The following is a 27,507-nucleotide window of genomic DNA, read 5'->3' as shown; positions in this document are numbered from 1 at the left end:
TCCACTCCCACCTGCTCCCCATCATGAGTCTTATTCATTATCTGAGGCTAAACCCTACATATTGCATTCATTCTACCAAAGATCCAGATATATCATTGGGTTGGAGACTCAAGAACCAAGACCAGATCCTGAAACCGTTGCTAAGTAGAGATCTCCCAACGAACTCTACTCTAGGGTTTTCCATAGGGGGACTGGATCACAGCAACTGAATTGCTTATGGATGCTACAAGTGAGGCATGGTCCTAATGAACTTAGATATTTCTGATTACTTACAGAACTTATCACAGACATTCAACATTCATGCATTTCGGAAGAAAGAATCATATATATTCTCTAGTCTCTGTGAAGAACTGGCTTACACACCAAACCTTCCCTCAGAACATCAAAAGTTTATTGTGTTTAAAAAAAAACACAATCACAGTTGGGAGAAACCCAAGCAATAAGTGTGAAGAGATGTTTGAATTGAACATTCAAAGTGTTTCCAGGCAGAGAAGGGATCCTCTGGGGTCTATTCCAGAGGCAACACATGGTGATGATCAAATGATGGTAGAAAATGGAGAAAAATAGGCCCAAGAAGGGCAGTAAACAGGGAATAACTCCACAGCAGAGCCTGGACAGATCAGGAAGGCATCATTCTTCTTAGAATAGCTAAAGGGCTGAAAATGCTGAAAAATAGTTGTCTTCAGTGAGGTGAGCAATTGGCATATTGCCAGGCTTATAAAGCTTTCAAGGCACAAAATTCTTCATTGATCTTCTCTTTGGGAAAAGCCATTGCCTGTAGAAAGACATACATGGTTACTAAAGATTAAGATGAGTATTTTAAGCTCTTTTTTCAGATCCTTTTTCTTCTCCCTTAATCCTTTGTTTTGGAAAAGCCTGATAACATTCCTCTCACATCTGTCCAGTAAACACAACCTAAATACCACTGTTCCAACATGAACTGCATCCCCTACACTCTGAGTAAGGATGAATGAGCAGAGCACTGCCTTACCTTCTCTTGGAAGTTTCAACATCACTTTCAGATTAGAGAAGCAAATATAGGTATTGACCTTCAAGAGAATTTCATTTCATGCACTGAATCTGCCTTATCCCCAAGTGAGCCAAACTCTGGAAACCCTTCTTAACTGAAGGTCTGCCTCAGGAAATACAAACCAGTAAGTGCCCAAATGTTTCCTTGAACACTTGGATTCAATACTCTGATGTGAAACAATGGTCTTAGGTAGTGGAGATAATCTCCAAGACTCAAGTTTTGGTCTAGGTACACATATATGGAAAGAAATAAGGGATCTTGAAGTTTTGGGATACCAGATGATGTCAATGTCTGGCTCTATCCTAGCAAAGATATCCTAGCAAGAGCCATGACTTTCCTATCACTTTAAAGGCATCACAATCCTCTTTCCCATGCTGTTTCCTACCCTTGGAAAACTCCATATATGTCTTCCTCTGCCCACATTAAACCCACCTGTGGATGCCTCACAGAGGCCCTCGGCGTTCACCAGCATTGACCTTGCGCATGCCCTTGATGATGAAGATGGTTCCAACAATGATGCCCACCAGACCCACGATCAGGCCCAGGGCACACACCACATTCTCTGTTGTCTCTGGGAGGGGGGTTGGTGCATCAAACTCTGGGGAAAACAAAACAGAGTATGCTTCAGAAGTAATGATCATGGTCTGGAAAAGCACTTAGATGCAAATGTAGACATTTAGTCAATGAAGAGTTACTAGTCACGTAAATAAGAGGAAGACAGAATGATATATGAAGGGAATGCAGATTAACAAGTGGGAGCTGAATAATGGGATAAGACAAGGAGTAGGATTTGTAGCAATGGTTATGGATGACTTACAGTACTCTGGGTCTCAAAGCACCAGACAAAGCATCATGGGAAGAAACCATAGAAGTAAGGAGATTGATGGATGGTCCATACCCCAGTGCTTGAGAAGAGGCTCATCCAAACCCCAGTGCTCCACCTTGCAGTCATAGACATCCTCCACCGAGGGTAGGAAAGGGAGATAGTGGAACTTGCGGAAAAGGTGGTCTTCCCGGGGCAGGAAGACGGTCTCTGACACTCCTGTGGTGACAGGCTTTCCATTTCGAAGCCACGTGACATTGATCACTGGTGGGGAGAACTTGTCGATGAAACAGATGAGGGTGTTGGGCTCTCCCAGTTCCACAGGGCTGTTTGAGAGCACCGTCACCTCGGGAGGTTCTGGGGACGCATGACAGAAATTAGGCCTCCCTGCTAGGCTATACCCTCTCCCTCCCACTGAAGCTTTTGAAAAAGCAATTGGAAATGTGTCCCGAGAATCCCTGCCACAGTCTCAGATACCTATCTCTGATACCCTCCCCCATGAATTGGAACCAATGTTATGGTATAAGATATATTGGGATACTTTAAGTAACGGGTATAATTTTATTCCTGTCTCTCCTGGCATAGATTTGGGGCAATGACTCACAGTATGAGTCACTGTGGGTGGTGAGGATAAGATGTGAGCACCTCAGGAAAGGAATAAACTCATACATTGTTCTTGGGCCTTTGGCATGAGAGGTAGGGGCTTGATGACGGTGACTCTAGGCCCCTGGCAGGGAAAGTCAGTCACAAAAATGTAACACAAGCCAAAGCATCTGTTTCAACGTTAGGATTCCAATGTCTAGCGGTGTAGAAGTTACCATTGGTGTTTGGGGTGTTGTTGGAGCGCTTTATCAAGATGTCCAGGTTAGCTTTGTCCACAGCTATATTGGCCAAGGCACCCTGGGCCTCAAAGCTGGCAAAACGTCCAAATTCTTCAAGCCGCCACACTGTCTCCTTCTTTTCCATATCCACGTGGAAAATCTCATCACCATCAAAGTCAAACATAAACTCGCCTGATGAGTCAGGCTTCAGATAGAACTCAGCCTGGATGATCACATGCTCCTCTGAAAAGGCAGGAAAGGGTGTCAGAGTGGGTACCAGGTGGAAGAGAGAAAGAAGAATCCAGTATGTGAGAAAGACATGTTGGCAGGGGCAGTGGAACCATACGGAGTGGAACCATACAGAGTGAAGGAGTGGTGGAGGGCAGGGATGAGTCTGGAGATGAGGGTCAGGTGGAGGACATCCAGGCTGAACAGAGTTCTAAGGCAGAAATCAAGGGGCAGAGTTAGAGAGGGTGGATTGAAGGGAAAGAGGGATGAATATCCCTCAGTCTTGTGAAGCTGCTGTTAAGCTCCATGTTACAAGCTGTGAAGTGATCCACTCTTTGGAAATTCACCAGCAGCTGCTAAATAGTAATTGAACACTCACTGTATTTTCCCAGGCATTGAATACACTTCAGCCTTAATTGTGTGAATCTCTCAGACTATTGCAGTTTTAAGAATAGGGAGACACTCTTTAAAAGGCTGTGTTCTGAACTCTGGAATCAAATGAAATAATGAATTCTCTTCGGTCAATGGATATAAAATTGACATACAAGATTGTATTCACTTTACCTAGAAAAAAAATGTTCTGATACCTATACACATATATACTGCAATTCATATCAGGTACCTGGCCTTCCCTCTCCCTGGATAGATTGTTGCTCTGGGGCGATGTTCCTTTCTAGTGATCATCAATATAATATCTGTGCTCAAAATATGTTGATAAGATTCACATGCCAAAATTTAACCAGCATGTATTCAGCTAAGTACAGGAGCTGAGAACATCTCATATTGTTTTCTCATTGAATCCCCACAAAATTATGTGAGGTTGAAATTTGTAATGGCACTCATTTTTTCCAGTAAGAGACATTGAAGCCCAGACAGCAGCTTATTAATGCTTCTCACAACCTACTCCTCCCTCACATTTGGCACACTTCAAAGTCAATGGTATTAGTCAATACAGAACTCAGTTTTTGCTTCTCTAAACTACATGTGATTGACTTCAATTAATGGTAATGGCAGCACTCCTCCAGACTACAATTTGCTATACTTTCAGATTTATAGCAACATAATACCTGTCATCATTTTGCTCACTTCAAAGATTGTCCTGCAAGTGTCTACAGTTCATCTCTCCAGTGCTTTCAGAGCTCATATCCCTAGATTTGATTCTCTCAGCACCTACCTTTGATAGCCCCGGATTCCTGAGGACACATCAGAAAAGCCACGATAAGAAATCCTAGCACCAGGACTCCATTTATGGCCATTTTCTTCTTTGGTGCTGTGATGGGGGCAGTAGAGCCTTAGACTGGGGTAGACGTGACAAGACTAGAAGAAAAGAGAAGGTCTGACATTAAAATTCAAATCACTTAAGGTACAGCCAATCACAAAGACCTTTTGAGATGGCACATCTGTTACTAAGGGAAGGGCTCTTGTAAATGGTTCAGGAAAGGACGCACTTCATTCATTAGATAAAGAAATAAAGTTCTTAATCAAATAAACACACAACCAAATAACAACACAAAACATCAGGTTTTTAAGAATGTTGTGAAGTTACTCACAGACTCTTCCATTTCAGCCCAAATGCTAGAAAGAGATGTGCTTGAAGCTTAATAGTGAGAGGAGAGTCAATGGGAACACACCAAAGTGAGAGCTAATGGCAGATGATTCCTCTGTGCTGTGACAGCTGGGGATATTAATTCAGGGCTAATAAACCATCTTAAGAGATGGTAAATTGTCATGCCATGGAGAATTCCTGATTTTGGCAGCGTTGTGTGACAGTTTCACTTAAGAAGCTTCTTATTGCTTTAAGATTCACCTCCATGTCCTACTGTCCCAGAGGGACAACTCAGTCCAAGAGCTGGGCATCCATGGCACTGTACCATATTTAGAGAACATCAGAGGTGAAAGTTAGTTTCAACATTCCCCTAACTATACATGGATGTTAGAGATGTCATAGGTGGTGGTTACTGGAAACCGGACTCTAATCTCTACTATTTGAAATATGACCAGAGATTAGAGTAGACTGGGGGGACACACCTCATTTGAGGAATCAGGTTGATGAATACGGTAGCAGAGGCTATTTTACTGGAAGTAATAGAGATAAGAAACTACAGGAAAGCTTGACCATAACCTTCCCCATGTCATAACATCATGACTGCTGTCCTCATGACATAAATTATTGAAATTCTGTTCCTAAGAATTTATTTTGATATTCTCTCCTGAGAAAACGGAAAGTTTTCTGGCCCTGATGTTTCTGAACATACGGGGCCATAATAAGGACAATTAAACCACACATATAAAGGGCTGGAATCTGAATACAACCAGTGAAGAGAGACCTGTCAGTGAGGCAGGCCATCTGATGGTGAGTTCACTGTTGAATATCAGTCATGACACATACGCTCAGGGTGGATTTCCACACTACTGTGCTGATGCCTTATTTGCCCCTCAGCTGCCCTCACAAATCATGAGGGAGAAAACCCTACCATTACTGATTATCTAATCACATCCAAGGGTTTTGAACATCCCCTGACCCTGGTTTTTGGATCACTTGGGAGAGATCCACAGCACAGTGTTGCCCTAAAACTGTTAAGAAATACACTTCCTGGAGGCAAAAGAATGGTCCAGATGAGAGTTCTACCGTATCAGTCTCTGCTGGGAGTCTGGTCCGATGATTTAGGCTTTTCATCTCCTCTCTCAGAGGAAACAGCAAGTCTGATGTTGTTATGCCTGCCCTTTGCTGGCTGGCATACTAAGTTGTTCTTAAGGTGCTCATAAATATATGGTAAACAGGCATTTTATATAAAAACATTTTGTACGTTGTAATAGCACCTTCACCCTCAGGTGTTTTGCAGCAACTTATGATATGGCTGAGTTCTAAAGCACTGATTGGTTCTCCTCAGGAAATTACTACATTTGGGAAACTTTAGAAAATACTTTCATTTCCCTTTCCCTGTGACAGGAAAGAAGTTCCAATCTGGACTCTACTCATGGTCCCCGGGTCTCTTCCTATACTTGAGCTTCCTAAGTCTGAGGGGATTTCCGAGGACCCTTGAATAAGGTCTTCTCAGTGGCATCAAATGGTGTGGAGCCACTGTGCTAGTAAAAGTCCAGTCTGTAAATAGAAGTCCCTGGAGACACTCTCAACAGAACTGTTTGCTACAGTTTTTCTATATACTAGAGACTTCCATCTTTAGACTGTTAGGAAGCCTGAAGGAGCACAGGTCAGTGCAGACCCCTAACTCTGAGGGGTCAAGAACCTGTGGGAAGCCTCTATGGACATCTCAGCTCTTCTAGAGCCTCAAGGGAAAGAGTGCCTTGGGAACACAAGGCTGTTTCCAAGACTCCTGTGTGTGACACCATTGTGTCCACCACCCGAGATAGCTTCAGTCTACCTGCCACCTCCGAAATCTCATACTACTAACTTTCACTTGCAATGTGTAGGCCACATCCAGATCCCAGGGCAAAGAGATTCCTACTTCTATTCCCTGTAATACCCACAAATCACTGGATTTGTGACAGGAGATTACTAAAATAGATTTACATCTTGATACATCTAGATCTCTAGCATCTGTTTATCTCCACCATGGTTCACTCAGGCTCTTACCACAGTGGGTAACCTAGAACCAGAAAAAATATTAATTGGGCTCTTAGGGGAGGGTTTGGACATGATAGTTTTCCACGGAGCTAGATTATGTCTGGAACCTCACCACTTCATGTGTGTGTGGTTTGTGTTCAACAAACCTCCAGCCCCTTCTTTTGGCTTCCTTCCATGCGTTTTGCCCTGAGCATGCAGAACGTCCTATCAGAGTTGATGGTGGGATTGGGGAGGAATATCAATCCAGGCATGTCCTTCCCAAATCTACATGGAGAAACTTTACTGGTTCTGTTTCATTTCTCCATCCCATCTTGAGAGGTGGCAGAAGCTAGTGTTCTGAAATAAATTTCTTTCAGTGTAAAGACTGCCAACTGTTGATATTAACCAATGCGCTAGAGTGGCGTGGTCGTGGGCCTCCCTAACCTATTCTGTGTGAATAAAGAGACCATGGTGCTTTGGCCCATCTCTAACTTGGGAGAATGACAGTATGTGAATTTGATTCATTTTTCTCTTCACCTGTACCTGAAATATATTCTTAAAAGTCTGAGTTTTTAATAGGCCCTGGGGTTGTGAAATCACACTTCTCTGCTTGGGTAATCTTTGTCAATAAGAACATGCAGATTAATGCCACACACACACACACACACACACAGACACACACACACTCATTAGAGGAGTTCTTCTCGTGATGTTGTATAGGAATTATAGCATACCATAGGATTTATTTGCTAAATTTTAATAAGTAGAGCATTCTAAAATTTCCTGTAAATTGCACAAACATATCTGAATTCAGCCATTAAACTGTGTGGAACAATGTAAGAATCAATTGTCCCAATTGGATTTAAGATAAGTCCTTTTCTACCCCCTGCTGGAAATTTTTGCAGGCAGAATGAGTTGAGTTCATCTTACTCACGTTCTAGTTGGGATGGATTCAGAGAGAGGGAGGAAGACAAAAAGGCAGGACATGTCTTAGTGAGAATAAAATGCAGAACCCTCGCTGAGAATTTAAGAAGAATACAGGTAGTATGAAGATGAAAAGTTAAGAAACTTGAAGATGAATCACTAGGCCTGCTGACCGACTGGATTAGGATAAGGTGCTAGAGAGTGATTAAAAAGAATGTACTTAGTTCATGTCTCAAATGAATGTCATAAATGATTGAAGGAAATTTTTACACAAAAATAGACTTTGGTGCAGGAGGTGGGGCTTGTTTGCACCAAGTGTGGCGTGGGTCCAGCACAGAGTGTGAAGGAACATGTTGGTGAACACAAGAGGACAGGGAGAACACGAGTGGACAAATGGCCTATCAAGAACAGATCATTGCAACACTCTGTGGGGATAATACATGAGGAGTGGTCAATGCTGTAAACTATTTTAGAATAACCAGGAGTGAAGATGTAGAGTAACCTCACACAGTTTGGATTTCTGAGGTTACTTTTAAACTTTAAAACTTTTAAGGTAGGAAGAAAGAAGAGAACTAGGCCTGCGGATTGCTATGGGTTTCACTGGAAGGTGTTTTGGTAAGCACTTTCTCTCACCAGTTAAAAAACCCACAATAACGACTATATTAGTTCTTACCATCATATCTTCTAGATAATAATTGCATTTCCAATTTGTTCTGTGAAATCTGCGCTTTAAAAAATCTTAGGGGAAGGTTCCACTTAGGGGGTAAACACGGTGGTATTCTCAATCAAGTGTCTGACCCTGTGGCCAGTAAAATGAGTCCATTGAAAACTGTAAAATCACTTCAACAGAAGTGCAGTCAGAAGGGATGGCATCGTTTTGTCTTGACATTGTGCCTATAGGTGAATATTCAAAGGTCTTCAGGAAAAAACTTCCCCGTTTTTTGTTGGTTTGTTTGTTTTTGTCTTTTTCATAATGCACAGTAAAAGTGGTACTAGGATATTCTCTTTTGTGGTCAATAGTATTTAATTCTTAAATTTTGATGGAGTATTCAGCGGGCTTGGAAAGGTCAAAGCTCTTAATTCAGGATGCATTACCTGATATTTCTACATGTACATCTGAAATTCTCAGGTATGTTTGATGTAATTAGGTTGTTTAATGAATACTAGGTTAATGACTTTTAAAGTCTTTTTATACTAAGTATCACTGGGTTTTTTGTGTTTTTATTTGTTTGGTTGTTTGTTTGTTTTGAGAGAGAGAGAGTCAGAGAGAGGGAGGAGCAGAATCCCAAGCAGGATCTGCGATATCAGGGCAGGGCTTGAACTCACGAACCCTGAGATCATGACCTAAGCTGAGACCAAGAGTAGATGCTTAAAGGACTGTGCTACCTAGACACCTCTGTTTATTTTTTTGTTTTTGTTTTGATAAGAACACAAAATGGAATGTGCTTTTAAAAATACTGTTTTTTGAGGGCTCCTGGGTGGTTTAGTCGGTTCACAACTGTCTGACTTCGGCTCGGGTCATGATCTCAAGTTCGTGAGTTCCAACCCTGCATCGGGTTCTGTGCAGATGGTTCAGAGCCTGAAGTTTGTCTTGGGTTCTGTGTCTCCCTCTCTCTCTGCCCCTCCCTGGCTCACACTATTTCTCTCTTGCTCTCTCTCAAAAATAAGTAAACATTAAACACATTTTTTTTAAATCCTGTTTTTTGAGGGTTAAAATTATTTTTTAATTTTTAAATTTTTTAAAAATGTAATTTTTTGTCAAGTTGGCTAACATACACTGCATCCAGTGTGCTCTTGGTTCTGGGGGTAGATTCCCATGATTCATCGCTTACATACAACACCCAGTGCTCGTCCCCACAAGTGCCTAAAAATATTTGTTAATTAAAAAATGTTTGATTGAACTCCAGTAATATTGTATTAGTTTCAGGTGTATAGCATAGTCATTTCACAATGATATACATTAGGATATGCTCTCCAGAAGTGTAGTTATCATGTATAACCCCACAATGTTATTACAATATTTGTGACTATATTCGCTATGGTGTAGGCTTCATCTCCAGGACTTAGTTATTTTACAACCGGAAGTTTGTACTTCTTAATCTCCTTCTTGAATTTCAACCATCCCCCCCCATCCTCTCTGGCAACAACTAGTTTATTCTCCACATTTATGAGTCTGTTTCTTCCTTTTTGTTGTTGGTGTTTGGTCGTTTGTTTTAGAGTCCATATATGTTAAGTCATACAGCTTGGAAAACAAAGGTGTGTTTCAAAAAAGAAAAAGTAAATGTAAATCACTTCGACTCGTAACAGTAAACGTGTAACACCCTTTCTACTGCTCCATGGCAAATTTAATCTTAGGCTCATTTTCTAGGTCTTTTCTGGAAATCTGATAAAGGAGGAATGTCAGCTAGATTTTTAGAGAAAACTGTCTGTGGTCAAAATGCCCTTTGCTTGGTAAATCATATCATGTCTGGGAAGAATACTGGATGAAGTCTAACAAATGGTGGGAACCCACAGTTTGAACATCACTAAATGCAGTGACCCTTGTAACCGGGGTCTGGAAGTGATGCTCATGGAGTTGTTATTAGACGTACAGGCTCCAAGGGAGATGAGGATGCTAAGCCAGGGCAGACTCCACTCCCATAGGTGTCAATTCATCTCCCACACCTAAAGTCTCCCTTGAGGGTGGGGTGGGCAGAGACTAGCACCTGGACTGCATTATGGACTTTTTCAAGACTATGTCCCACTGAAGATAAAAATATCTGATGCGGCCCCTTTGACATGCTTTCATTTCTGTCTGTCATCCTACTGAGTGAATCTGAGAGCCAAGTGTTGCCTGGGGCAATCATGTGAATCTGCATTTCAATGTAAGAAAATCCCCTGGGTCTTGATATATGAACAATTTGATTTCATTTCTTTCGTATATATATGTGTGTGTGTGTGTGTGTGTGTGTGTGTATGGGAATGCTGTCTTTTTATCCATTAGAAATATATATATGATATATAAAATATATCACATATAAATTATATGAATATTAAATATGTGTATGTATCATATATACTACATCTCATATATAAATTATATTCTTATAAATAAATATATAATTTCATAAGATATTTTTAAAACATTTCATATGTTTACAGCTTTAACATAATCTCACACCTGATATTTTATTTTCCTTAAAAAAATTAATTCTAGTTGGTTAGCATACAGTGTTACATTGGTTTCAGGTCTATAATACAATGATTCCATACAACACTTGCATACATTACCCAATGCTCATCACAAGTGTCTTCCTTAATTCCTATCACCTATTTCACGCATCCCCCAAACCCCCATCTGGCATCTACGTGTGTTCTCCATAATTAAGAGTCTGTTTCTTGATTTGTCTTTTTTTTACCTCTTTGCTCAACTGTTTTGTTTCTTAAATTCCACAAGTGAGTGAAATCATATGGTATTTGTCTTCTTTGACTTATTTTGCTTATTATTATGCTCTTTAGCACCATTGGTGTTGTTGCAAATGGCAGGATTTGGCTTGCAATGGCAAGCCTTAAAAAAAGGCTGAATAATATCCCATTGTGTGTGTGGAATACATATATTCCACATATATATATATATATATATATATATATATATATATATATAGTGTGTGTGTGTGTGTGTGTGTGTATGTGTGTATACACCACATCTTCTCTATGTATTCATCAATCGATAGGCACTTGGGCTGCTTCCATAACTGGCAATTGTAGGTAATGCTGCCACAAACATCAGGGTGCATGCATTCCCTTGAAATAGTGTTTTCGTATTCTTTTGGTAAATACCCACTAGTGCAATTGCTGAATCACAAGGTAGTTCTATTTTTAACTTTGGAGGAATGTCCATACCATTTTCCACAGTGGCTGCACCAGTTCACATTCTCACCAACAATGCTGAGGGTTCTCTTTTCCCCACATCCTCCCCAACACTGGTTGTTTCTTGTTCTCTTTACTTTAGCCCTTCTGACAGGTGTGAGGTGATATCTTATTAGAGGTTTGATGTGTATTCTCTGATGGTAAGTGATGATGAACATCTTGTCATGTGTGTATTGGCCATCTGTAAGTCTTCCTTGGACAAATGTCTTTTCATGTCTTCCCATTTTTTAATTGTATTATTTATTTTGGGGGTATTGAGTTGTATAAGTTCTCTATAAATTTCAGATGCTAACCCTTTATTAGATATGTCATTGGCAGATATCTTCTCCCATGCTGTAGGTAGCCTTTGAGTTTTGTTGATTGTTTCCTTCCCTGTGCAGAATATTTTTATTTTGATGTAGTCCCAATAATTTTTGTTTGTTTGTTTTTGTCTTTGTTCCCTTGCCTCAGGAGACATATCTAGAAAGAAGTTGCTCTGGCCAATGCCAAAAAGGTTACTGCCTCTGTTCTCTTCTTGGATATTCAAGGTTTGAAGTCTCACACTTAGGTTTTTATTCCATTTTGAATTTATTTTTGTGTGTGATATAAGAAAATGTCCAGTTTCATTCTTTTGCATGCTGCTGTCCAGTTTTCCCTAATCCATTCATCAAAGAGACTGTCTTTTCCCTATTGGATATTGTTTCCTGCCTTGTCAAAGATTAAATGGCCATATAGTTGTGGATTTATTTCCGGGTTCTTGGTGTTTATGGGTGTTCTGTTCTATTTATCTATATGTCTATTTTTGTGCCTGTACCATACTGTTTTGATTACTACAACTTTGCAATATAACTGGATGTCTGGAATTGTGATGCCTCCAGCTTGGTCTTCCTTTTTCAAGTTTGCTTTGGCTATTTGGACATTTTGTGTTTCCATACAAATTTTAGGATGGTTTGTTCTAGTTCTGTGAAAAATGTTGTTAGTACTTTGATAAGGTTCGTGTAAAATGTGTGGATTGCTTTGGATAGTACAGACATTTCAACAATATTTATTCTTCCAATTCTTGAACATGAAATGTCTTTGTATTTATTTCTGTCATCTTCAATTTCTTCCCTCATTGTTTTATAGCTTTCAGAGTACAAGCCTTTTACCTCTTTGGTTAGGTTTATTCCTAGGTGTCTTACTGTTTTGTGTGCAATTGTAAATGGGATTGAATCCTTGATTTCTCTTTCTGCTGCTTCATTATTGGTGTATAGAAATGCAACAGATCTCTGTCCATTGATTTTATTGAATTCATTTGTCAGTTCTAACAGTTTTTTGGTGGAATCTTTTGGTTTTCTTTGTATAGTAGTAAGTCATCTGCAAATAGTGAAAGTTTCACTTCTTTTTCACCCATTTGGATGCTTTAATTTCTTTCTATTTTGTGTACTGTGGTTAGCACTTCCAGGAGAATTTTTTTTTAAGTTTTAATTATTTATTTTGGAAGAGACAGAGAGAGAGGAGGGGAGTGGCACAGAGAGGGAGAGAGAGAGAATCCCAAGCAGGCTTCGTACTGTGAGCACGGAGCCTCACACGTGGCTCGATCTCAGGAACTGTGAGAACATGACCTGAGCCTAAATCCAGAGTCAGACGCTTCGCCTACTGGACCACCCAGGTGCCTTCCCCAGGACTTCCAGGAGTATGTTAAACAAAGTGGTGAGAATAGACAAACCTATCTTGTTCATGGCCTTCAGGGAAAAGCTCTTAGTTTTTCCCCATTATGGATGTATTATCTGTGGTTTTTCCATAAATGGCTTTAAGTATATTGAGATATTCTCTCTATACACAGTTGGTTAAGGGTTTTTTTTTTTTTTTTATCATGAATGGATTTCACATTTTGTCATTAGCTTTCTCTGTGTCTTTTGAGATGATCATATGGTTCTTATTCTTTCTCTTGGTGCCTGTGATGTATCATGTTGATTTGCGCATATTGAACCACCCTTGCAACCCAGGATAAATCTCACTTGCTTGTGGTGAATGAATTATTGAATGTATTGTTGGATTCCATTTATAGTATTTGGTAGAGGATATTTGCATCTAGGTTCATCAGGGATTTGGTCTGTAGTTTTCATTTTTAATGATGTGTTTATCTGGTTTTGGTATCAGGGTAATGCTGGCCTCATAGAATGAGTGTGGAAGTTTTCCCTGTTTTTATTATTTGGAGTAGTTTGTGAAGAATAGATATTAAGTCTTCTTTAAATGTTTGGTGGAATTTGCCTGTGAGCCATCTAGTCCTGGATTTTTGTTAGTTGGTAGTTTTCGTTTTTGTTTTTTTTTTTTTTTTTTGTAATTACTGATTCAAATTCTTTGCTGGTTATCATTCTGTTCACATTTTCTATTTATTTCTGTTTCAGTTTTGGTAGATTACATGTCTAGGAATTCATTCATTTCTTCTAGGTTGTCCAATTTGTTGGCATATCATTTTTCATAATATTGTATAATGATTTTTTGTATTCCTATGGTCTTCATTGTTTTTTCTCCTCTTTCATTTCTGATTTCATTTATTTGAGTCCTTTTCTTTTTTCTTGGCATGTCTGGCTCGAGGTTTATTAATCTTCTTGATTTTTTTCAAAAGAACCAACTCTTCCCTTCATTGATCTGATCTATTGTTTTTCAGGTTTCTTATTCCTTCTTTATGTTCTAACCTGTATTATTTCCTTCTTTCTACTGGTTTTAGACTTTGTGTGTTATTTTCGTAGCTCTTTGAAGGTTAGGTTGTTTATTTCAGATTTTTCTTGCTTTTGAGGTAGACCTGTATTGCTATCAAGTTTCCTCTTGGAACCACTTTTGCTGCATCCCACAGGTTTGATCCATTGTGATTTCATTTTCATTGGTTTCCATGTGCTTTTAAATTTCTTCTTTGATTTCCTGGTTGACCCATTCATTGTTTAGTAGCATGACACTTAACCTCTATTGTTGTGGACTCTGGGTCTAATGTTCTGGCTTGCCTAGCAAAAGAGAGGGATGCAGGATGAAAACGAGAGATGACTAATGTCCGGGAAAAGACAAGAGCCCCAAACAAGGGTTCTTGCCCCATATTTATTAAGATCATAAGGCTTACAAATGTGTTGGGCATGCACAAAGAGACAAAGAAACTGTGAGCATTAACTTGGGGACAGGAGGCAAAAGGGTGATTTTGAAGATATACAGTGTTTGGGGTTTGGGTCAGTATAAAATAAAATCCTGGTGCTGGGCAGATGGGCAGATGGTTGTTAACAGCACACAGGAGGTGCCATGTCTGTTTATCTTAGCTAGCCTAGGGGATGAGATAGATAGGGGGAAAAACCTCAGGGTTAACAAGGCACCTTCTCTTTTGTTAACCATCTCCACTCTGGGCTGCTTCACCTGCAGCTCAGTGGTCCATAGTCCAGTTCACCAGTTTACCTAACTGGACCCTTTTCTCCTGTGAAAGCAGCTTTTCTGCTATAGTACTTAATTGGGGGGACATTTTTGCCCTGCATGCCTAATCTTGTTTACCTCATATGCCTGTGTATTGGAGCCTTTGCACCTGTGCCTATTTTGGGCCTTTGCCCCTCCCTCTGTATTCTGGGGTGCCTTTGCACCTCCCTATTCTTGGGGTGCCCATCTGGTTTACCCAAACTCGGGTGTGAGCATTCTATGGATTTGTATTTCTTTATGCCTTGTTAATTAACCCTTTGGTGTAAGCTCGGGGGATTCCTAAGCTTATCCCCCACACTCCACGTATTTGCGATGTTTCCTGATTTTTCCTTGTGGTTGACCTCTATTTTCATAGTGTTATGGTCAGAAAAGATGCGTGGTATGACTGATTTTGAATTTGTTGAGGCTTGTTTTATAGGCTAATATGTGATCTATTCTGGAGAATATTCCATGTGCACTTGGAAAAAGTGTGTACTCAGCTGTTTTAGGATGGAATGTTCTGAATATGTCTGTCAAATCCATTTCTTCCAGTGTGTCATGCAAAGTCATTGTTTCCTTTTGGAACAATTTTCCTTTTGGATGAGCTGTCCATTAGTGCTTGTGGGTTTTTAAAGCCCCTTAGTATTGTTGTGTTATTATCAATTAGCTCCTTTATGGTGGTATTAACTGTTTGTTGTAATTGGATGTTCCTATGTTGGATATATAAATATTAACAATTGTTATGTCTTCTTATTGGATAGTCCTCTTTATTATTATATGGTCTCAGTTTTCTCTTGTTACAGCTTTTCTTTAAAGTCTGCTTTGTCCAATATAAGTGTTGCTACTCCAGCTTTCTACTGACATCTGTTTGGAAGGTAGATGTTTCTCCATCCCCTCACTTTCTGTTTTTAAATTAAAAAAAAATTTAATGTTTATTTATTTTTGAGAGAGAAAGACAGAGCGTGAGTGGGGGAGGGTCAGAGAGAGAGGGAGACACAGAATCCAAAGCAGGCTCCAGAGCACAGAGCCCAACATGAGACTCGAACTCACAAGCTGTGAGATCATGACCTGAGCACAAATTGGATACTTAACCAACTGAGCCACTGAGGTACCCTCCGTCCCCTCACTTTAAATCTGCAGGTATCTTTTTAGGCAGCATATAGATGGGTCTTGTTTTTTTTTTAATTTATTCAGACACCTGTATCTTAGATTGGAGTATTTAGTCCTTTTACGTTAACAACTATTGATAGATATGTATTCATTTTCATTTCATTTTTTGCTTTGTGGCGGTTTCTGAAGTTTTTCTCTGATCCTTTCTTTTCTTTTTCCCTCTTTCAAGGTTTACTGAATTTCCTTAGTGATATATTTGAATTTCTTTCTCTTTATTCTTTGCATATTTATTAGTGGTTTTTGGTAGACGGCAGACATTAGGTTTGTATAAAACCTCTTCTGCATATAGCAGTCTATATTAAGTTTATTGTTTAAGTTTGAACCCTTTCTGCACTCCTGGCTTCTTCATGTTTCAGGTATATTGTATCATAGTTTACATGATTTCTTTCAGAGAAAGGTGAATAGACTGACACACAAGGGAGCACATATGGAAAGAGCACCTTTCTTTTATGATTTCCTTGATTGATTTTCTACAGAAATATTCATTTTCACTTCTTTTGTATTTTCTACTTTCTTACTTTGGTCCTTGCTTTCCACTCAAACAAGCTCCTTTAATATTTCTTACAGGGATAGTTTAGTACTCATGAACTTCTATTTGTTTGGGAAACTCTTTTTTTATTTTTTAAAAAAATTTTTTTAATGTTTATTTATTTTTGAGACAGAGAGAGACAGAGCATGAATGGGGGAGGGTCAGAGAGAGAGGGAGACACAGAATCTGAAACAGGCTCCAGGATCTGAGCAGTCAGCACAGAGCCCGACGTGGGGCTCGAACTCACATACCACGAGATCGTGACCTGAGCCGAAGTCGGCCGCTTAACCGACTGAGTCACCCAGGCGCCCCTGTCTGGGAAACTCCTTATCTCTCCTTCTATTCTGAATGAAAGCCTTGCTGGATAGAGTATTCTTGGCTGGAGATTTTTCCCAGTCAGCATTTGAAAATATCATGCCACTGCCTTCTGCCTTGGAAAGTTTCTGCTGAATAATCCTCTGCATGTCTCATGTATTTTACCTTGCCTGTTACTGTCTTTTTTTATTTTTGATTGTTTGCTGCTTTTGAAACATTTTATTTATCATGATATTTTGCCACTTATTGACAATATGTCCTGGAGTCTGGCTACTTTTGTTGAATTTGATGGGGATTCACTGTGCCACCTGGATGTAGCTGTTTCCTTCCCAGAGGAGGGAAGTTCACCTTCTTTCTTCAACTAAATCTTCTCCCAATTCCTCGTTTTCTCCTGGAATACATATAATACAAATACTGTTGCATTTTATAGAGTCACTGAGTTCCCTAAGTCTATTAATGTTTTGTGTAATTCTTTCCCTCGTTTTTGTTCAGCTTGATTACTTTCTATGACTTTGTCCTTTAGGCCATTAATTTGTTTCTCTGCATAGCCAGCCTGCTGTTCATTCCATCAACGGTGTTTCTCATCTTGTTTATTGAGCCTTTTGTCTCTGCTTTGTTATTCCTTATCTCTGTGTTAAGGGTCTCACTTATGTCTTCCATACTTTTCTCAAGTCCAGTGAGTATCATAATTATTGCTTTAAATACTCCACAGGTATGTTACTTGTATCTGTTTTGCTTAGATCTCTGGCTGTGGCCTTGTCCTGTTCTTTCATTTGGGATAGATTTCTCTGTCCTGTCATTTTGTCTAAGTATCTGTGCCTGTTTCTAGTTACTAGAAAAGTCAGACTAGTCTCCTGTCTTGAGGGTAATGGCCTCATGAAGAAGAGATCCTGCAGTGCTCTGTCATTTATTGTCCCCTGTACCGCATGGCCTTGCACTTCTGGGAGTTTCTCCAGTGCATGTTGTGTGTGCCCTGCTGTTTTGTCATGGTTGCTTTGTCCTTCAGGCCAATTGTCTATAGAGGCTCTCCTTGCCTACCATAGGCAGCATTTGGTCCTTGCCCTGAATGTGGTGCATTTTAACTAAGGGCGCTCTGATCTGCTTTTGAAATGAAACCTATTGCCACTACTGCAGGAACTGAGGCTTTGCAAAACTACCAGGACAATTTCTTTAGGGGTTTGTTTTCCATATGTGTTCCCTTGTGTGTCAGTCTATTCACCTTTCTCTGAAACTGGGGCTCCATCCCCTTCACAGCAGCCACTGTCCATGTGTCTCCCAAACTATGTCTCCACACTTCATACCTTGTCTGATATGACCTTTTCTCTATCTTTAGTTGTGGAGTGTGTTCTGCGTCTCTAGAGTGGTCTCTAGACTTCTGGGATATTTAGGATGATTTGATAGTTATCAAGTTCTATTCATGGGACAAGGTGAGGCTAGGGTCTCCTCTCCACCACCATCATTGCCCACGCTTGTTTTGCTTGTTTTTTGTTATCAAACTTAATTGAAATGAAATAAACCTATTACAAATACCCTAGGACTGGTGCGTAGTATTTTAAAATATACCAAAAAGATATTAAAATATTATGGTGAATACTTCTGTATTTCTAGGATGGAAATAGATATATTTCTTCTGTATTTCTAAGATGGAATAGATATAATTTTTCCTATTGACAATTGTTACAGAAAAGACAAACAGAAGATTCTAAAAGGTGAACAAAAGAAGGCAGATTGGCTATGGAATTTAGACTCAGCAGTGACATGGTGGTGATTTCCTTATTTTTGTTTTTGTTAATCTTTTTTAAAGTTGTTTAATGTTTATTTATTTTTGAGAGGGAGACAAAGCATGAACAGGGGAGGGGCATAGAGAGAGGAAGACACAGAATCTGAAACAGGCTGCAGGCTCTGAGCTGTCAGCACAGAGCCTGATGTGGGGCTCGAACCCATGAATCATGAGATCATGACCTGAGCCAGTATCAGATGCTCAACTGACTGAGCCACCTAGGTGCTCTTGTTTTTGTTTATCTTAATGAATATATCTACGAAATGGTGCTTAAAGAAACTGGACACCAGGAAACATGAAAAAGTGCAGAGCTAAATGTCCTTTTAAAAAGCATGTTTTGGGGCACCTGGGTGGCTCAGTCTGTTAAGCATCTGACCCCAGCTCAGGTCATGATCTCACAGTTTGTGAGTTGGAGCCCCACATCAAACTCTGCTAACAGCTCGGAGGTTGAAGCCTGCTTCAGATTCTGTGTCCCAATCTCTTTGCCCCTCCTGCACTCATGCTTGGTCTCTCTTTCTCTCAAAAGTAAATAAACATTAAAAAATTTTTTTAAATAAAAAATATAAAATAGCATGCTTTCCTGGGGCCCCAGTGTGGTTCAGTCAGTTAAACATCAGACGTAGGCTTAAGGCATGACCTCATGGTTCAAGAATTGAAACCCCACATCGGCCTCTCTGCTGTCAGCATGGAGCCCCCTTTGTAACCTCTGTCTCCCTGCCTCTGCCCTTTCGCTACTCACTCACTCTCTCTCTCAAAATGAAAAAAAAAAAAATTTAACATGCTTTCTTTACTCAAATGACCAGGGAAGGACAGCCTTAGCAAGGCAAATTATGTAGAAGTAACCACACCATGCTAGCCAAAATTTTCAGAAAAATCTCTGCCTCCCAAGTCCACCTCAGGCAGGAAAGGCTGAGTCGGGGGCCTACACTAGCACACAACCTGAATGTAAGGAAGCACCCCATAAGCCCATCAGGACTGTGTCAGACAAAGCCTATGCAGGATCCAGGTCTTTCACCACTATGTATAAATAGTAGACCGCTTCCATACTGTGTCATTGGGGAAATCTCTACAGAGGGTCTGGATTCCTACTCCACACAGTTGTCAATGAGGCAGCTGTCTCCTCCTCTTCCAGGGTCTGTCAGAAGAAGACCGATGGAAATCTGGCACTTTTCACCACCGTCTAGTTGTCATAAGACACTCTTATCATCACAGTGCCAGGGGAAGCTGTGTGAGAACAGTGCAAAGGTGCCCCTCATTTCCCAGCCTGGTTTGTAGAAGCAGAAGGCTAGTGAGGAGCCTGAATTTCTATACCCACCCTGAGGGTGCAAGGCACTCCTGCCCTGTGGGTATCAATGGAGCCAGGTGAGAACTTGGAATTTCACACCTATTTGGCAGTAATGAAGTGGTGGCAACTCCCTTCTCTTCTTGGCCTGGTATCTGGGACATCAGGGTAAAACAAATCTAAATAAGATCCAGAATCCTTTAACATAATATTCAAAATGTCCATGGCATAATAAAATATACCATGTATATTTTATATGTATACCATAATAAAATATACCATAATGACCCAAAATGAATTCTCACTGGATGCAGGATGAAGAGAAGAGAGGAAAGTATCAGCTAACTGAATACAGAACAACAGAAATTCCCCAATCTGAACAACAGACAGAAAATGGAGTCTGTCATGAGTCTGTCAAGTTAATACTTGCTAAGCAGAAAACAAGTTTCCTACTTTGAGGTTTCGGTGAAGCATGTGTCTAGTCTAAATGAGACTCATGATGCTTGGAATTGGCACAAGGGACTCATCACTAGGAAGAGGTGTAGGATGATAGTGACATGCGGCTGTAGGTCAGCCCCTGCAAGGTGACAGACCCAGCATCATTTGCTTGCAAGGCCTGTGCTCAGAGATTTGTGTGAATACATTTTTCAGTTTGGATGTGGTCCATGTGGTTGTGATATGTGGCAGGGTTGTGTCAGACAATGGGGAAGACCTTATGGGTAAGGTGTGGAGAGGAGTGTAGGTGGCAATTTCCAATATGGAGGAGGTGCTGGTGGTGCTGGTGGGAACACCTAGGAGAGCAGGGTGTGTTGTGGGATGTTAGGTGGAGAGAAAAACTGTAATCTAGGACACTGAGCCAGGAAAACAGCACCAAGAGGTCCTGGATCATCGAGTTGAGAACATCTGCCTGTGAAGTTTTAAAGAAGTGCCTATATGGTTAGCATAGTTTAGAATATATCATTTGGCTTGCCTGCAATAAACGTGAAATGATGCCTAGTGCTGCCAGGAATGTGGCAGAGGTACAGTTTACAAACACTTGGATAAAAATTAGTTTTCTGACGCTGGTCCTCAGCTCTTTCTATAGACTCCTATAGTGTTGTATACAGTCCTCAGTGTCAATCATTTGATTTGATTGCATTTGATTAGCTGTGGGGTCACCTTCTGACTGCGCAATGTGGATACAGAGGGAAGACAAGGTGTATCTTGTATCTTTGAAGCTAGAGGTCCTTGACCTCTTCCTCTAAGGAGCAATGGGGGCCTGGCCCTCCTCTGCTGATTGTGGCCACTAGATCCCAGGGTTCCTTTTTGAATGTCATTTCCTCATGTGCCTGGCATCTACCAGGTGCCTCTTTTCTTCTCTCTAATGTCCACACAGTTCCACTCATGGGTCCCAGAGCTATAATATCAATCTTCTGCAAAACTTTTGATGAGTTTCGTTTAAATTTATTAGCCTATATAATTTGCATGGTGTGGAAACCCTGGTGGTGTTAGTTTTGCCATTGATAGTGGGCCATAATTGAGCCAGTAAATCTTAGAGATCTAAGTGATTCCATGAAATGAAACAATATCCCTATTATAGGAACCCAGAAGAAGAAGAGCAAGAGAAAGAGGCAGAAGGTTTATTTGAATGAATTATGGCAGAGAACTTCCCTAATCTGGGGAATGAAACAGGCATCCAAGCGTAAGAGGCACAGAGAGCTCCCTTCAAAGTCAACAAAACCAGGTCAACACCAAGACATATCAGTTTCCAGTAAATCTGGAAAAATACAAAAATAGAGAATTCTGAAAGCAGCTAGGAACTAAAAGTCTTTAACCTACAAGGGTGGACACTTAGGTCTAGTATCAGACCTGTCAACTGAAGCATGGCATGCCAGAAGGGAGTGGCAGGAAATAGTTAATGTGCTGAACAGGAAAATATGCAGCCCCAAATCCCTTATCCTGCAAGCCTGTTATTCAGAATGGAAGGAGAGATAAAGATTTTCCCAGTGAAACAAAAACTAAAGGAGTTCATCACCACTAAACCAGTCCTGCAAGAGATTCTAAGGGGGACTCAATGAACAGAAAGCAGCAAAGAGTATAAAGAACCAGAGAATAACATGAAAACATGAAATGTATAGATAAAACAATGGCATTAAATTCTTACCTTTCAAAAATCACTCTGAATGTGAATGGACTAACTGCTCTATCAAAAGACATAGGGTATCAGAATGGATTAAAAACAAAAGACAAAAACGAGACCCAGCTCTATGTTACCTACAAGAGACTCATTTTAGACATAAGACACATGTCGATTGAAAGTGAGGGGATAGAGAACCATCTATAATGCTAACAGATGTCAAAAAAAAAAAAAAAAGTTGGAACAGCCACACCTATATCAGACAAGGTAGATTTTTAAAATAACGATGCTAATAAGAGATGAAGAAAGGCATTTATCAAAATTAAGGGGTCTACCCATCAAGAAGAGCTAACAATTGTAAATATTCATGCCCCCAAATTGGGCAACACCAATATATCAATCAATTAATCACAAACAGGCAAACTTATTGATAATAATACCTTAACTGTAGGAGATTTTAGTCTTCCACTTAGTGTCAATGGACGGATCATCTAAGCACAGAATCAACAAAGAAACAATGGCTCTGAGTGACACATTAGACCCAATAGACTAAACAAATCTATTCAGAACGTTTCATGCTAAGCAGCAGAATACACATGCTTCTCAAGCACACATGGAACGTTCTCCAGAATAGATCACATATTGGGTCACAAATCAGACATTAACAGGTATAAAAAGACTGAGATCTTGTCATGCGTTTTTTTTTTCAGATCATAAGTCTATATGAAACTTACCACAAGAACAAATTTGGGAAGCCCTCAAATACATGGAGGTTAAAGAACATCCTAACAAAGAATAAATTGGTTAACCAAGAAGTTTAGGAAGAAATAAAAAATGCATGGAAGCAAATGAAAATGAAGACATGACAGTCCAACCCCTTTAGGATACAGCAAAAGCAGTCCTAAAACGAAACTACATTGCAATTCATGCCTGTTTCTAGAAGCAAGAAAGATCTCAAATACTTATACCTAAAGGAGCTAGAAAAGGAGCAGCAAATAAAGCCCCAAGCCAGCAGAAGAAGGAAAATATAAAGATGAGAGCAGAAGTAAATGATATAGAATCCCCCCAAAAGAGTGGAACAGATCAATGAAATTAAGAGAGGATGTTTTGAAAGAAGAAACCAAATTGATAACCCCTTAGTTAGACTTCTCAAAATGAAAAGAGAGAGGACCCAAATGTACAAAATCACAAATGAAAGAGGAGAGATCACAACCACCATGGAAATACAATTATAAGAGAATACTATAAAAAATTATATGCCACGTCAGGATAATCTGGAAGAAATGGACAAATTCCAAGACTTTCACACACTACCAAAACTCAAATAGGAAGAAATCGAAAATCTGAACAGGCCCATAACCGGCAAAGAAATGGAACCGATTGTCAAAAATCTCCCAGCAAATAAGAGTCGTAGGCCAGATGGCTTCCCAGAGGAATTCTATCAGACCTCTAAAGAAGTGTTATGTCTATTCAGCTCAAACTTTTCCAAAAGATGGAAATGTAAGGAATGCCTCCAAACTCATTCTATTTAGCCAGAATTGTCTTGATTTCCAAACCATACAAAGACCCCACTAAAAAGGAGAATCATAAGCCAATATTCCTGATGAAACTGGTTGCAAACATCCTCAAAATATACAAGCAAATTGATTTCAACAGTAAATTAAAGAATTGTTCACCATGATCCAGTAGGATTTATTCCTGGGATGCAGGGCTGTTTCAATATTCACAAATCAATCAATGTCGTATGCCACATTAATAAAAGAAAGGATAAGAAGAATATGGTCTTGTCAATAGATGCAGAAAAAGCATGCCAAAACACAGCATCCTTTCTTGATAAAAACCCTCAAGAAAATGGGGATAAAAGGAACTAACTTCATATCATAAAAGCCATATATGAAAGGCCTATAGGTAATATCATCCTCAATAGAGAAAAACTGAGAACTTTCCCCGTGAGATCAGGAACATGGCAGTGATATCTATTCTCACCACTTCGGGTCAACATAGAACTGGAAGTCCTAGCTGCAGCAATCAGAAAACAAAGTGAAATAAAAGGCACCCAATTGTCAAGGAAGAAACCAAACCTTCACTCTTCACAGATGACATGATACTCTCTATGAAAAACCCAAAAGATTCCACAAAAAACTGCTAGAGCTGATACATGAATTCAGCAAAGTCACAGGATACAAAATCAATGTAGAGAAATAGGTTGCATTTCATACAATAATAATGAAGCAGCAGAAAGAGATGTCAAGGAATTGATTCTATTACCATTGCACCAAAAACCATAAAATACCTAGGAATAAACCAAACAAAAAGGTAAAACATCTGTATGCTGAAAACTATACAAAGCTTCTGAAGGAAGTTGAAGAAGACACAAAAATGGAAAAACATTCCATGCTCATAGATTCAAAGGACAAATATTGTTGCAATGTCAACACCACCCAAAGCAATCCACACATTCAATGCAATACCTATCAAAATAACACCAGCGTTCTTCACAGAACTAGAACAAACAGTCTAAAATTTTAGGGAACCATAAAAGAACCTGAGTACCAAACATTATCAAAATAATGTTGAAAAAGAAAGCCAAAGCCAGAGGCATCACAATTCCAGACATTATGCTGTATTACAAAGCAGTAATTGTCAAGACTGTATGGTTATGGCACAAACACAGACCCATAGATCAATGGAATATATGAATAGAGAACCCAGAAATGGACCCATAGATAAAGGCTACCTAATCTTCAACAAAGCAGGGAAGTGTATCCAATGGTAAAAAGACAGTCTCTTTAACAAATGGTGCTGGGAGAATGACTGTGACACGAAGAAGAATGAAACTGGACCACTTTCTTACACCATGTACAAAGATAAATTCAAAATGGATGAAAGACCAAATGTGAGACTTGAAACCATCAAAATCCTAGAGGAGAAAACAGGCAGCAACCTCTTTGACCTAGGCCACAGCAACTCTTTACTTGACATGGTTCTAGAGGCAAGGGAAATAAAAGCAAAAATGAACTATTGGGACCTCATCAGGATAAAAAGCATCTGCACAGTGAAGGAACCAATCAACAAAACTGAAAAGCAACTGATGGAATGGGACAAGGTATTTGCAAATGACATATGGGATAAAGGGTTAGTATCCAAAGTCTATAAAGAACTTACCAAACTCAACACACAAAAAGCAAATAATCTAGTGAAGAAATGGGCTGAAAACATGAATAGACACTTTTCCAAGGAAGACATCCAGATGGCCAACAGACACATGAAAAGTTGCTCAACATCACTCGTCATCAGGAAAATACAAATCAAAACCACACGGAGATACCACCTCACACCAGTCAGAGTGGCTAAAATTAACAACTCAGGAAACAGCAGCTGTTGGTGAGGATGTGGAGAAATGGGAACCCTCTTGCACTGTTGGTGGGAATGCAAACTGGTGCAGCCACTCTGGAAAACAGTGTGGAGGTTCCTCAAAAAATTAAAAATAGAACTACCCTATGATCCAGCAATAGTACTACTAGAAATGTATCCAAAGGATACAGGAGTGCTGATACATAGGGGCACAGGTACCCCAATGTTTATAGCCATGCTTTCCACAATAGCCAAATCATGGAAAGAACCTAAATGTCCATCAACTGATGAATGGATAAAGAAATTGTGGTTTATATATACAATGGAACACTACTTGGCAATGAGAAAGAATGAAATCCTGCAACAACGTGGAAGGAACTGGAGGGTATTATGCTAAGTGAAATAAGTCAGTCAGACAAAGACAGATATCATATGTTTTCATCCTATGTGGAACTTGAGAAACTCGACAGAAGACCATGGGGGATGGGTAGGGGGCAAAATGGTTTCCAACAGAGAGGGAGACAAACCCATAAGAGACTCTTAAATACAGAGAACAAATGGAGGGTTGATGGGTGGGACAGGGAAGAGGGGAAAATGGGTGATGGGCATTGAGGAGAGCACTTGTGGGGATGAGCACTGGGTGTTGTATGTAAGCAATGAATCACGGGAATTCACCCCTGAAAACAAGAGCACACTGTGTACACTGTATGTTAGTTAAATTGATGATAAACTATATTAAAAAATAAAATATATATAGCTCAAAAAATAAATAAACATTAAAAAACTTACCAAACTCAACACCCAAAACACAAATAATACAGTGAAGAAATGGGAAAAAGACATGAATAGACACTTTTTGAAGAAGACATCCAGATGACTAACAGACACATGAAAAGAGGCTCAACATTACTCATCACCAAAAATTCAATTGAGAACCATAATGAGATACCACCTTATAGCTGTCACAATGGCTAAAATTTACAACTCAGGAAATGACAGAATTTGGCAATGATGCAGAGAAATGGGAACGCTTTTGAACTCTTGGTGGGAATGCAAACTGGTGCAGCTACTCTGGAAAGACATACGGGTGGTCCTTAAAAAATTAAAAATTGAAGTACCCTATGACCCAGCAATTGCTCTACTAGGAATTTATTCAAAAGATACAAAAATGTGTATTTGAAAGTTCACATGAACCCCAATGTTGATAGCTCTGCTATGGAAAGAGTCCAAATGTCCATTGACTTATGAATGAATATGGAAGATGTGCTATATACATGTACAATGTGATACTACTTGGCAATCAAAGAGAATGAAATCTTGTCATTTGCAACATCGTTCATGGAACTAGAAGGCATTATGCTAAACAATATAAATCAGTTAGAGAAAGAAAGATATATGATTTCACTCATATGGGGAATTTGAGAAACTCAACAGATGAACATAGGGGATGGAAAGGAAAAATGAGATAAAAACGGAGAGGGTGGCAAAACATAAGACTCTTAAATACAGAGAACAAACTAAGGGTTCCTGGATGGGAGGTGATTGGGGGGTTGGGTTAAATGTGTGATGAGCATTAAGGAGAACCCTTTATGGGATGAGCACTGGCCATTATATGTAAGACATGAATCACTGGCTTCTACTCCTGAAGCCAAGAGTACAGTCTATGATAACTAACTTAAGAAGAAGAAGAAGAAGAAGAAGAAGAAGAAGAAGAAGAAGAAGAAGGCGGCAAGACTTCAGAAAATCAAAATGGTAGGGGCACATTCATCGGGTAAGTGGATTAGTATGACTTTCACTATGATGTCAAGGGAATTGGGGTTCCTTTTGAATACTAGCAGGGAGGCTTTGGAGGAAATAATAGTTGGTGTGTGAGGTTTAGAGGCCTGAAACCTGAGAATTAAGCAGTATTAGAATTTAGGATAAAATTTCTGTCACTTTGGGGAACCACTTATTGTTTCAAAGCTTGAGGCTCATGTCTTCTTAGGAAACTGTGCCTCTCAGTAATTCCAGCTGCTTGGCGTGTGTCCGCTAGGTGTAAATTCCACAAGAGTCCATGTTCTAGTGCCCGCACCGGAACAACTTGGAAGGTGATATGGGCATCAGATCTGAATCTTTGATGTCAGGCGGACCAAGTGAGATGAACACAAATCTGGTTAAGATGGAGATTACATGATGGGAAGCGGCATTTCTGGAAGGAGTGGCCAGCAGGAATCCATTGAAGAGGCTGATGATAATGATTGCAGAGCTAGTAGCTCCAGAAGAAGGCAG

At 39.8% G+C, this 27,507-nt stretch overlaps 2 protein-coding genes across 3 annotated transcripts in view; one reads left to right on the top strand and one right to left on the bottom strand.

Moving 5' to 3' along the window:
• LOC123608204 (DLA class II histocompatibility antigen, DR-1 beta chain) overlaps positions 1–27,507 on the top strand; it is an 84,069-nt gene that overhangs the window by 31,709 nt on the left and 24,853 nt on the right. The window lies entirely within an intron of this gene.
• Positions 370–26,547, bottom strand: LOC123608207 (mamu class II histocompatibility antigen, DR alpha chain). 2 transcript variants are annotated; one of them, XM_045497847.1, is made up of 7 exons: positions 26,533–26,547; positions 25,168–25,171; positions 4,138–4,142; positions 2,672–2,917; positions 1,929–2,210; positions 1,463–1,628; positions 370–775 (listed from the first exon to the last, which is right to left on the bottom strand). In XM_045497847.1, coding segments are annotated over exons 1-6 (693 nt in total). In that variant the 5' UTR covers positions 26,534–26,547; the 3' UTR covers positions 370–775; positions 1,463–1,473. The 2 variants fall into 2 exon arrangements, with proteins under 2 accessions (XP_045353803.1, XP_045353802.1); XM_045497846.1 differs by lacking the exons at positions 25,168–25,171; positions 26,533–26,547 and having other exon boundaries at positions 4,077–4,173.

The sequence above is a fragment of the Leopardus geoffroyi genome, chromosome B2, assembly GCF_018350155.1.
Source record: "Leopardus geoffroyi isolate Oge1 chromosome B2, O.geoffroyi_Oge1_pat1.0, whole genome shotgun sequence".
NCBI classification, from domain to species: domain Eukaryota; kingdom Metazoa; phylum Chordata; class Mammalia; order Carnivora; family Felidae; genus Leopardus; species Leopardus geoffroyi.
The sequence above is the reverse complement of the archived record's forward strand: the minus strand, read 5'-3'. Positions and strand labels throughout refer to the sequence as shown.